The 12,780-nt window shown below is 33.6% G+C and overlaps 2 protein-coding genes across 3 annotated transcripts; one reads left to right on the forward strand and one right to left on the reverse strand.

Annotated features, from left to right (window-relative positions):
- Positions 1-2,962: 2,962 nt before the first annotated feature.
- On the forward strand, positions 2,963-6,651 carry LOC131653582 (aspartic proteinase 36-like). The gene is made up of 10 exons (XM_058923770.1): positions 2,963-3,479; positions 4,294-4,423; positions 4,497-4,747; positions 4,875-5,102; positions 5,243-5,408; positions 5,563-5,636; positions 5,769-5,865; positions 5,988-6,054; positions 6,186-6,257; positions 6,378-6,651. The coding sequence occupies exons 1-10, from the start codon at positions 3,256-3,258 to the stop codon at positions 6,542-6,544; spliced, it is 1,476 nt and encodes a 491-aa protein (XP_058779753.1). The 5' UTR covers positions 2,963-3,255; the 3' UTR covers positions 6,545-6,651.
- A 733-nt stretch (positions 6,652-7,384) lies between these two features.
- On the reverse strand, positions 7,385-10,515 carry LOC131653583 (uncharacterized). Of its 2 annotated transcripts, none has more exons than XM_058923773.1 (8): positions 10,278-10,515; positions 10,103-10,143; positions 9,948-10,011; positions 8,632-8,820; positions 8,450-8,521; positions 8,191-8,369; positions 7,984-8,102; positions 7,385-7,692 (listed from the first exon to the last, which is right to left on the reverse strand). In XM_058923773.1, exons 1-7 carry the CDS (start codon positions 10,431-10,433, stop codon positions 7,988-7,990), a joined length of 816 nt encoding a protein of 271 aa, XP_058779756.1. In that variant the 5' UTR covers positions 10,434-10,515; the 3' UTR covers positions 7,385-7,692; positions 7,984-7,987. The 2 variants fall into 2 exon arrangements, with proteins under 2 accessions (XP_058779756.1, XP_058779754.1); XM_058923771.1 differs by having other exon boundaries at positions 7,974-8,102.
- Between the last annotated feature and the right edge of the window lie 2,265 nt (positions 10,516-12,780).

Genomic DNA, 12,780 nt, shown 5'->3' on the forward strand with positions numbered 1-12,780 from the left:
CCTATAGAAAAGTTTGTTGATAAGAAACCTTATTTGATTGTTCAACACAATAGCCATATTATTTGGACTATTGTCAAACCGCATATTCTTCATGTAAAACCAAATATATTAAATAATGTTAGTAACTGCTCACAGTATTAAATTTTTAAGTTACGAAATCTAATTTATATAATTTATATTAATTATGGAAAGAAGATTATGTATCAAAATGAGGTCCAAAGAACTCTAAGAACAATTGGGAACAATTTTCAAATGTGCGCATTTAAAAATAAGACGATGCGTGTCTTCAAAATTATTAATGCAATAGAACTGAATACTATAGTGAAACTCCTCTTGAATAGAATTTTCTAAATTCAACCAATTTTTTTTCTCCATCCAACATGTTGATTATGAATAAATTGATCATAATTAATTATAAGCGATAATTTATAAATAATTGACTAATTAATATTCTTGATTTTACCGGTAATCAGAAAGTGTGAGTGGCCGACAACAAATCTGTAAGCTTGAACGATAAATGAAGAAGGGGGTGTACCTGCAGACACTCTGATGCTTAAGTCAGTTCGGGCGAAGAGATAAATGAGAAAAGATAAAGAATTGAATCCTTGACCCTCCTGCAGAGGAGGGTATTTATAACGAGCCTCCAACGCTTGGTCATTGATCTCCGTTATGGCCTAATGTCCAGGTCCATGATGGATGACTGATAGGATTCCCACGTGAAAATAGGGATGAGCAACACATACTTATCGTTCTGGGTCAACTGCCTCGCAATTCTCAAATCATGGATGAACATGTCCACTACGAAGGGCAAGACGGTTTTGCCAGTCACGCAAAACGCGAGGCGCAGTTGGTGACATGTCCTCGGGTGAGGAGCACGTGGGGAATGCGTTCTCCACTGGTCTCAACGGATCAAACAAATACTTTAGACCGTCCTCGACGTAAAAATAGGTTGGCCTTTGCTCGTCGATGAATCAGCCACAAACCCAATCCAAAACTATTCTCCAATTTGAATAATGACAATAAATTATTAAAAGAATATGTATTTTAGAATTAAAATATCAAATTATGATTAAAATACTTCTCAAGCAAGGTGCCGTTTTTAAGAGGCAAAACTCTTCAAATTTAATTTTGACAAAATATTGTATGTTGGTTGAATTTAATTTATTCTTACACAATCAATTTGATAGGTGAGCAGTGATATTATGGGGGAGAGTTTGGGATATTTCCAATTCAATATAAAGAATTTTAGTTACATTATGAAATATAATTAAAATTTCAAATATACTTATGAACATCATGCAAGTGGTTGTGGCCTTATTTGTCTGCTACGAGCTACTTATCTTTTGCGCAGCCTCTGTCAAACACAGTTAAGGTTCTCCAATAATGGACATCACCACACACACACCAATGTCTCTTTGTTTACAAAAAGACAATAAAGACTTCATATTTATTAACCGATACTAATAATTAGAGTTATGGTCCTCCTGTCCCACAACAACACTAAAACCTCAACTTTTTTTTTTCTTTTTAATCTCTCAATCAGAAGAGGACCATAATAGTTGGTCGCGTATGTGGACTGCATTTCCCCTCAAAAAATTGATTCTACAATTTGTTAATTCTGCATAGGGTTTAGTTAAAGTTTCATACGATGTGATGCAAAGCAAAAGCTCAATACTCCATTTTTTTTATTTCCATGCTTTCCCTTTTGGTTAACAAAAAAAATTATTCATAATAAAAAAAACAACACCAACATGATATGTTTAGGTAATATTTTGTTTTTGTTTTTTAGTTAATAATAATCACTAAAAATTCATATATATATATATATATATATATATATATATATATATATATATATATATATATATATATATATATAACTGTGAATACTAGGGGATGGATTATAATATTGACATTCAATCTAATTATATCAATTTTTGACGATTGAACTAGAATTTGTGACAATATTTGTTGAGTTTAAAGATAGTGCACTATTAGTGTAAACACAGTTTTACACATACAAGCAACCAAAATGTTTTAATTTGTCATGTAATTTCAGTTTTTTAAAATTAAAAATAAGATTTATTCTGATGCATGTCTCTCATTGGTTGTAGGGATGACAACGAGTCGGGTCGGGTGCAGGTTTCACACTACTCAAACCCGCACCTGAAATCGGCACCCGAACCCTATCCCGAACCCAAATCCAAATGCTATTCGGAAGGCAAAATAACACCCACGCCCACCCCCGTTGTGTTCGGATTTTTTCACCCAAACCCAAACCCACAGCAAAATACATAAATTACATTTTTCCTACAATTTTTCTATAACTTTAATATATATATATATATATATATATATATATATATATATATATATATATATATATATATATATATATATATATATATAAGCGGGTGTAATTTTGTGTTTCGGGTGCGGGTTTCACACTATCCAAACCCGCACCCAAACTCAAATTCAGTCAACTCGAATTTTCACGCATTGACTCGGGTTCGGGTGCAGATGAACCCCACAGGTTTGGATCTGCTTGTCATCCCTAATTAGTTGACAGTGTAAAATTACTTTACGCATTTCCTTTTTTCCATATTTGTTTTGCTTTCTTAATGATCTTTCGGTAGGTTTTTTTTTTTTTTTTGATAACATCTTTCGGTAGGTTTTTACTTCACTAGAAAAATTCCAATAAAAACAACACACACATTCTAGGAACATTCATTTATGGTCAAACCAACAGGACATTCCAACGAGTAAATTTTCTGTGTTTTTGACCAAATAAGGAGAAGAAACAAACTCCCAACAGAAAAATCAAACAATCTCTCTTTTGAGTCTTTTCTACTTCACAAAAAAACGCGTGCGTACAACGCACATGATTATGTAACATTCACGTCAAAACTATACTTCCCTTAAAAAGAGAAAAAAAAAACATTAATTATAACAACTTTACGTAATCCATTGTTGAATTGAAAATTGTAACTTACCTCTTTTCGTAACACTACAAATACATTCCCAACTCTTTCTTTCTTTCTGCAATTCCAATGTTATCATCGTAAGTCGTAACACAACAACAACAACATTCGTTATCAACAACAACAACCTTCTACACTTCGTACTCTTGTCTTGTTTTTTTCTAGATAATTAACTACTACTACATACTAATACATATACTTAATTGTATAATTAATCATAATTGGTAACGATAAGTCGATAATTAGTTACGACTTAGTAAATTAAACGATACGAATGGCGGTCGTTTTTGTAATATTGCTGGTGATGCTAGCGGCGGCGACGGTTATTTCTGGATCGCCGGTGACTCTCACGTTAGAAAGAGCGTTTCCGACGAATCATGGAGTGGAGATGAATCAGCTCAGAGCGAGGGATTTGTTGAGACATCGGAGAATTTTGCAGTCTTCAAACGGTGTTGTTGATTTTGATGTTCATGGTACCTTCGATCCATTCCAAGTCGGGTAATTTGATTCTCTCCGATTTTGCTTTTGGTGGATTTTCTGAAGTGATGAAGTTGTATAATTTGTTTAGAATCTTTGCTTTGTTCATTCAATTTCTTTGTCAATATCATGTTGCTGATTTTTCCCCCTTTTGTTGTTGATCAATTTGGATTGTTACTATTTTCATGGTTTTCTATTTGTTTGGTTAATAAAAGTTAAAACCACATATTGCTTGATTTAGTTTAGTTCTTTATGGCTCACAAAATTTCATTTTTCTTCTTTCTATTTTTGATAATTTGAAGATGGTTTTATTGTGTAATGGTAGGTTAATATTTGGTTTCTAAACTGCTTTCATGATTTCCTACAAGTTAGTCTTTTTTTAGCACTCATAGTCACAATTTAACAAGTTTAAATTGAAGGCATCTTTAGTGTCCGATACGGCGAAACAGTTACATATTGTTACATAAATAGCATGTTTGGTAACATGGTGAGGGGAAGCAGAGGCAGAGCTGTCTCGAGTTTTTAGAGGCCTTGTGTATACTCTGTGCAGTAGCCTATCTTACATGCCCTCGAAGACGAGGGAAAGTAAACACATTGAGTATGATGAAGCTACTAGCTGTAGCTTCTAGTTGAATGTGGATTTTCACCGGAAGAAGTGTTATATCCAAACACATGCTAACATATTTGATGTTCTCAAATTATTAACAATGTCAACGTGTTAGTGTTAGTGTTGTGTCTACTGTCTGTCAGACAGTCTTTTTTGTTTTTCTCATTTGCATTATATGTTATCTTTGCCTGTGTGTGTGATTGATTTAAAATTGATGAACTATTTCAGGCTATATTTTACAAAGGTGCAGTTAGGTACTCCTCCGGTAGAATTTTATGTGCAAATTGACACTGGAAGTGATGTTCTTTGGGTCAGTTGCAGCTCCTGTACTGGTTGTCCACAGACAAGTGGGCTACAGGTAAACTCAATTTTATTTCTTTGTTGATTTAGTATCATAAATTCAATGTAATGGTTTATGGATTTTGATACAGATTGAGCTTAATTTTTTCGACACGGGGCGTTCATCGACGTCGTCATTAATCTCTTGTTCTGACCGAAGGTGCAACAGTGGGATACAGTCATCAGATGCGACCTGTTCCAGTCAAAACAACCAGTGTTCTTACACTTTCCAGTATGGAGATGGTAGTGGAACATCAGGCTATTATGTGTCAGATACGATGCATTTGGATACTATTTTCGAGGGATCTGTGGCTACAAATTCTTCAGCTCCTGTAGTTTTTGGGTGAGATTTCATGAGCATGCAATGGTTAATACTTGATACCATTTCCCTTTTTTTTTTCCGTGTTTAAAGGGTTAATCTAATCTATTCTAATCTAATCTCGAAAACCGTTACTTTGTGAATCGAGCAGTTGTAGTAACCAGCAGAGTGGAGACTTGACAAAATCCGACAGAGCAGTTGACGGAATATTTGGATTCGGGCAACAGGAAATGTCTGTGATCTCCCAGCTCTCCTCACAAGGGATTGCTCCTAGAGTATTCTCACATTGTCTTAGAGGTGATAGCACTGGTGGAGGAGTTTTGGTTCTTGGTGAGATTGTGGAACCTAACATCGTCTATACTCCACTTGTTCCATCACAGTAAGTTCTTTCATCAGAAATAAAGCTGCTAGAATTTAACATCTTTCATCAATTAAACATTTTTTGTTGTTAAGTTCCTAACATGGTCAAACTTTTTGTGAGAATGTCCATCTAAAGAGTGTTTATCTAACATATTTCAGGCCTCACTACAACTTAAATCTACAGAGCATCTCTGTCAACGGCCAAGCTTTGCAAATCGATGCATCAGTTTTCGCTACATCAAGCAACAACAGAGGTACCATTGTTGATTCTGGAACAACTTTGGCATACCTCGCAGAAGAGGCTTATGATCCCTTTGTCAATGCGGTGAGTTTCTTTTAAGTAATTCCACGTTCTTCAATTTATCAGTAACATTATGTTTCTTTAATGCTTCGTATATTGCTTAGCAATCACGAGATGCTTTTTGCTGGTTGGAGATTTATCAAACATTGATTATGAAATGATTTTACTACTTGTGCAGATTACAGCTACAATACCACAATCTGTACGCACTGTTGTTTCTAGGGGAAATCAGTGTTTCTTAATTACTAGCAGGTTAGGCTGAGCACTTCAGACATCTTTTCCTAGATTTATATTGCCGCTCGTGCACTTTTGCTGATGATGTGCTATAAATTATATCATTCTGATTCTTTATTTCTCTAACTCCTTTCTTATTACTGTCCTTAGTGTCGCTGATATTTTTCCTCAAGTAAGTCTGAACTTTGCCGGTGGTGCATCAATGGTATTGAGACCACAGGACTACCTTATACAACAAAGTTCTGTTGTAAGTATTCAAGATTCAATCCTTTTTCTTTTCATATTCAGCTTATGCTTCACTTTGTTCAATATTTTTAAATACCGCATGTTATCTCACTAAATTCTCCGGCGAAACTATTCATGTTACAGAGTAGTGCAGCAGTGTGGTGCATTGGCTTTCAGAAAATCCAGGGTCAAGGGGTGACAATTCTAGGAGGTATAATACCCAATCATATTATCAATTTAAAATTTTAAACTCCCATTTTTTGTTCTTAAATTATTGTCATAATCTGTTGAGGATTTTTTTCTTATAGTATTTATTAACATCACTTATTTATGTTTTGACAGATCTCGTATTAAAAGACAAAATTATTGTTTATGATCTGGCCGGTCAACGTATTGGATGGGCTAACTATGACTGTAAGTTTCAGCCATACTACCAGAAAGACATGTAGTAAATTTCACGAGGAAAATAAACTCTGTTTATCCTCGACGTTACATTAGATTCTGATCATGTTAAATTTAAATTTATCAATGTAGGTTCTTTGTCGGTAAACGTCTCTGCAGCAACTGGCACTGGCAGAAGTGAATATGTGAATGCCGGAGAGATAAGTGGGAGCACTTCTTTACATGATATACATAAGCATCCAAAGACAGTATTCTTGTCTCTCTTTTTAGCATTGATTTGCTGCTTTGTGTTTTTATAGCAGTGATTGATGCACTGTGGAATATAGATCTAATATTCTTTTTCCTATGTAAATTCTATTTCCACTGTATATTTGTGATAATAGAAGAGACCTCATATTATTTTCAATATTGTTTGTATTGTACTTCTTCCTTTCTGCACAATAGGTTTTTCAGGTTCAGGTTTAGATGATTCTGTAGGACACAATCAGTCTTGTAGATTCTAATCATTACATTTCTGTTATTCTTTTGGTTGTTTTGTAAATTACTTCACAGGATTACAGATTGAATTACTTATACAAGTTAATATAATATAGTTTTTTTGTATCTCCTAGTTCAGTTAATGTTTGCATTCTGCATATAATCATCGTTATAATTTGGCATAGCACGTTGGATTTGGATTTGCTGCAGTAATAATACCATTTCAGTAGCACACTATAATCAATCTCAGTCATCGATTTGACACCAAACACCTTAGATTAGACGATCAAGATCAGTAAATGCTTGACACAGTTATTGCTGGGGACCTGATCTCATACATATGATCTAGATAAAGCTGAACTGATAATTTTTTGTGTACATGAATATGAATCAATAGAAAGCAGCATTCGGAGTTCTTTTTGAAGATCATGTGTAAGCCACAGCCATAGGAGTATTTATTAGATTCTACATTTTTCTTTTTGTGGTGTGTCTGAGGTTTACAACTTGACAAAAAAACTTGTTATTCAACATAATATAATATAAATATGCACTATCTCAGTAGTTTTTATGAAAAAAGTCCTCTATAAAAACATGTTTTTTTTAATTAAATAGTCTAACGGTGAGAATCACACACTTCAAAACTGTAGGTTCTAACATGCACCTTTAAAATAAAAGAGGTGATACCTTCTTCATTAACCATATGAAGTGATCATTACAAAAAAAAGATGCATCCTCATGGATAATCTAACACTGATAATTCTAAAACTGTGTATGCTTTTATTTGAATGAGTTTCAACTTGTAGTTACAAAATTATAATTTATCCTCACACAGCTTCCTTAGGTTACAATTTTCCTCCCCCACAAGGTAGTTGCTCCATAACACACCAATTAAAACAAGAAAAATCTCATCCGACCTTTTTTATCACATCCCAAAATTTCTGAAATACAGAACAACGCTGTAGTCTTGCACCTACACAGGTAAAAGAAAAAAATTCAAATAAGAGAAACATTACAGACAACAAATAGGGTTGATAAGTGAAGAGAAAAAAATGGTTTGAAGAATTGTTCATTGATATGATATGACTATAGCAAGGTATATATCACCTTCTGTTTGAATTGACTTATTTGACTGTTTGGGAGAATTTATAGAAACAATTTAGGATTCGTTCATAAAGTGTGCTCACTTTTCAGCTTATCTCCATAAGTTCAATAAAAATAGCTCATAGCTTATATGAAAACAGTTTAACTTACATGGTGTTACCTCATTACGAATCTAGAAGAAGTGATGTGCAAGAAAGAAGAGAAGAAACTTCATCTTCTGTTGCCATCCCAAAGCCCTGCCATCTTATCCTACCAAAATTATCTAGTAGGAAGACGTACCTGTGAACTTAATGTTAAAAAATGTACTACACATAGCTTCATTGGGTAAAATGATGAATTGTATAAGCAAAAGTAAAAGCTTTTATACCCAGTGAGGAGATTCTCTAAGTTTAGTTCTTTTCTGAAATAATAGTGGTCGCCAAATGAATACACCATTTTCCCTTCAAGTGTATCCTTGTTTTCATTTTGATTAGGTTTCTTGATAGTCCACAGAAGGAAGTGTTTTATAGGAGGTAGACATAAAAACCATGAATCTATAAATGATACCTGATAGACAATGCAAAAGGTGGTTAATATTTCGCACTCAATGATGAGAAAATGCATAAAATCTGAACAACAAATATTACCTTATATAAATGAACATCTTTTGAGTTACTAAATGTTTTAGAAAAAGGCACGCTCCAGGAATCGATCATTTTCTGTCAACAGTAAATCAAAACCAATACAAATAATTGTTAATGAAATGCCAAACATCACAAGGAACAACATAGTACAATTCTTTTATCGCTTTTAAGCCATGATCAATTACCTCGGAATATCCTCGGAATGAAAGACAAACCAAAGATGCCTTTGGGACAGATGATTTGTCGGAATCAACTGCAGTATCAGAAATACGAATTGGAAGCTTCATTGTTTTACCATCTGGGAAGCTGACTTTGATATCAGGAAATTTCACAGCACTCATTGCCGGTATAATCACTTTATTAGCTACAGAAACCTGCAGGACACAAATACCGATAAATATGGCATACTGTTATCTGGTACACCTAAGACGCACTTCCAGTCTAACAACTCACCACTGTCACTGGCTAACTAGACAATGATGTGCATGAATTGACCAAAATAAAATCAAAATAACATACAACTAATTGCTGCTCAGGGGGGTTCTCATGGTTTTGTTTATAGGCTTTGTAAAGCTTTATGCAGCCTCACGCAAAGTCCTAGAACGTGATTTGGTAGATTCAGTTCAGGACTTTGGCATAGTCTGCAGCGAAGGCAATCATTTGGTGTTTTATAGACATTATTCTACTAACCACTGCATTTATCTTGTTTATATGGATGTCATTGTGATTACAAGAGATAATCATATTGGTATTCAAGACTTCAAGAGGCATTTGTTTCGGCACTTCCAAACCAAAGACTTGTTCCAACTAAAATATTTTGGAATTGAAATAGCTCAGTTTACAAGAGGTGTTGGCATCTCTCTGAGGAAGTATGCAATTGACATTTTGGAAGAGACCCATATGTTAGATTGTAAGCCCATCTACACGCTCAAGGTAGTTAAAATCGAGATTTTACGCAAAATCGGAAAGGAGAAGTACAATCGTAAATTGTGGAATCGTAACACTAATTGTAAGTTGAACTGCCTTACTGAAACTAGACCTGACATATCCTTTGTTGCCACTTGCCACTGTTGTGAGTCAGATCCTTAATTCTGCTTGTGATAGATCCAGTGCAGAGACAGAAAATCAAGTTATGGCTCTTACTACGTACATGTGAGCTTATTTGATCGAAACAACTTTCTTTACGAAAATGGTTTGACTTTATTTTATGCATTGTTATAGAAACATTATACACATAAACACTAATATAATAACATTGATAAACCCTTGTGCTATAACCGCCTAATTAAATTGTTTATCTAAACAGGTCAAACTATTAAACAATCAAAGAAACAGTTCTTTGCTACTAACAAACTGAATCCAACCAAACCTATCGAGCACCAACACATTCATGATTAGCTTCAACTTATTAATCTTCATAAACTATTTCCAGTGTCAACGTGTTAGTGTCTGTGCTTCGGTTAAACCAAACACCAAACAGACTATCATAGAACAACAATACCTTACCGCCATGTTGCTTGATCTCGGCCAAATCAGCAACATAACCCCTCTTCATTTCATCATTTCTGCACAAAACCCCATCAACTACATCACTAAATCAACACTACACTCCATCAAATTACATAACAACAACTCAACAAAAACAAATAAACTCACATTCGAGCTCGCTCCTTCGCAATTTCTTCCTTATTGCTAAACTGCAAACCCATCACCAATATTTTGTTAAAAAACAAAAAACAAAATTTTGATTAAAAAAACTTAAAAATTCAATTTTTAGAACATTTTGTTGTACCCATCAAAAGAAAAGCGTGTGAGAGAGTGAGAGATGGACCTGGGGCCAATCAAGGAAGCGTTTGGGGGTGAGGCGAGATAAATGATGAGAAGGGAGTGAATGATGGAGATTATCAGGTTGCGTGGTGGGTATAGAAGGCGAAATTGAAACTCTGAGATAGGAACGTCGTCGTATGGATTGCTTCAAAGCTTGCATTTTGATGTGAATGCGTTGATTTTGTTACTTCGTCGTCTTCGTTTACACTAGGACCTGTGTTTGTAACTAGTGTAACTCCATCTTTAGGTTAGGAACCTATTTTAAAGTTATTTGATTTTTTGAATAACAATTGAATTAAAATTGCAAATGGGCCCACAAATTATTATTTTTGTCAAATTAATAATAATTTATTTTCATAAATGTTTAAGAACTCTTTTTTGAAAAAATTAAAAATAATATTTTTGTTTGCAAATCACATCTCATAATTATATGTAAATTTTTAGGAGTTATTGTCATTTGATATTCATAAAAATATATAAAATTGGCAAAGAGAGGACGTGCATTACAAATTTACAATATATAAAGCATAAGAAAATCAACTTTTCTCCACACACATTACACGACATATAGGTTATACGATGTTTATCTACTATTGTTTATCAAACACATTCACTTTGATTTGTAATTACTAATTTATTTTTAGTTTTAATTGTTTGTACCTCTTTTCATTATATATTTTAAGGGGTGATGTTAACATGTGACCTTAGGGCACATGTTAAGGATACTATGATTATTATTAGAAAAAGTTAAATGTAATTAAATGTAATAAAATCATATTTAAAGTTTCGATACATTAAATACACGCGTTTCAAGATAATATTTCTATAAATAGTTTATTAACTTGTGACACATGTTAGCTTTTCCCATATTTTAATGGTGTTTATAATATAACTATATTTTTTATTTGAAAATTGTTAGTGGGTCAAAAAGTCAAAAAGATCGACATAATACAAAAATGTCAAACGAACATACAAATTTTCATCACGAGGCTGCATAACGGAGTTAAGCAACAGTCTTCTACGGTGTACATCACGCCTATCAAAAAGGACTTTACGAGTAACAATATATAAGCTTAGTTATACGTCATAACACACACAATTCACCTACTCTTGCAAGTGACATTTCTCTAGCCTCACTAACACAAACATTTAAGTGCTAACTTTGTAAGTACACTTTCGCTCCACCTATCAGAGATTTAATCTCATTATAGTTGAGAGCTTCTACGACAACTTTCTTTCTTCATCATATTATTAATCTTATTTTGTTATTATTTACATTTATAAGTTATTTGTTAAATTATGTAAAAAAAGTACTAATATTAATTATTAATTAAATTTTATTAATAATGATTTTGGATGTTTTTAGAAATACTCTTTCAATAGGGGTGTCCAAAAATATCCTGACAAAACTATATTAATTATGTTTGAGTTATGTGTACAGTGTACTTAATATGATCCTTCTGAAACATTTTTTTATCGAAAGGGTTCTTCTAAAAAACATCGCAAAAGATTGAATCAAAAACTAAAAAAAGGATTTTTCTAAAAAAATATGTGAGAATAAAGTTTCCTAAAAAAGAAAATTATAGAATATTTTAGGTTCCGTGAGATGAGAAATGTTAGCAACACTCTCTTTTTAACACTCTCTCCAACACTCACTTTTTTATTGGCTGAAACATGTGCGGATCCTAGCATTTTATGTGGGATCCATTTCCAAAGTAAGGGACCCACACGTGATTTAACCAATAATTAAGTGAGTGTTGAAAAGAGAGTGTTGCTAGCACTCCTCTCCGTGAGATATATGGAGTGGAATGAGAATTTCCGTAACCCTATGTAACATAAAAGACCAACTAAAATAAAATTTGGAAATTGATATCCTAACCCTATGTGTTTGAGTTCCATGATGATAAGTGTTTGGTAAAATCATAGACCCACTATGACGTTCTCTTGCAAGGATCTCTTAGCACACGATGGCTCTACACTTTTGGTGATTTACAAACTGTCGACGCTACTGCTTCTCTCTCTATTAACTTTCTCACTTATAAAACTTATCAATCTTCTCAAAATAACATTGCATCAACTATGGGACCTTCATTATATACTGTTTGGCACAAAAATTAGGACATCTCTATCACGAAGTTGCATAGGAAAAGTGCATAAAATTCCTAGTTGCCTATCTCACTCAGTTTATTATATTCCTTTTGATTTATTGTTTGCAGATGTATGGTGACCAACTCCTACGATTTCTTCCTCTGGTATAAATATCGACCTACTTGTGTAGATGTTTGTACTAAACACATCTAAGTGTTTTCACTTGAATAAAATAAAAAAAATCGTATGTGTTCATCTCTTTCACAGACTTCATCACTGTTGTTGAATAACTAGGGAGAAAGTAGTGCAGATAATGGTGGAGAATTCCAGGCTCTCACACAGGCATAGCCCACAGACAAATTTGTCCACACACACACATCACCAAAATAGCTATGATAGAAATATGCTTCACACTTCTT

Source organism: Vicia villosa, linkage group LG2 (assembly GCF_029867415.1).
Source record: "Vicia villosa cultivar HV-30 ecotype Madison, WI linkage group LG2, Vvil1.0, whole genome shotgun sequence".
Lineage (NCBI taxonomy): Eukaryota > Viridiplantae > Streptophyta > Magnoliopsida > Fabales > Fabaceae > Vicia > Vicia villosa.

Coding starts and splice junctions, on each gene's coding strand:
- LOC131653582 (XM_058923770.1), top strand. CDS start 3,256: ATGGCGGTCGTTTTTGTAATATTGCTGGTGATGCTAGCGGCGGCGACG. Junction 4,424..4,496: donor CACAGACAAGTGGGCTACAG/GTAAACTCAATT, acceptor ATTTTGATACAG/ATTGAGCTTAATTTTTTCGA. Junction 5,637..5,768: donor TGTTTCTTAATTACTAGCAG/GTTAGGCTGAGC, acceptor TACTGTCCTTAG/TGTCGCTGATATTTTTCCTC.
- LOC131653583 (XM_058923773.1), bottom strand. CDS start 10,433: ATGCAAGCTTTGAAGCAATCCATACGACGACGTTCCTATCTCAGAGTT. Junction 10,144..10,277: donor GCTTCCTTGATTGGCCCCAG/GTCCATCTCTCA, acceptor ATGGGTTTGCAG/TTTAGCAATAAGGAAGAAAT. Junction 8,103..8,190: donor TTAGAGAATCTCCTCACTGG/GTATAAAAGCTT, acceptor TTAAGTTCACAG/GTACGTCTTCCTACTAGATA.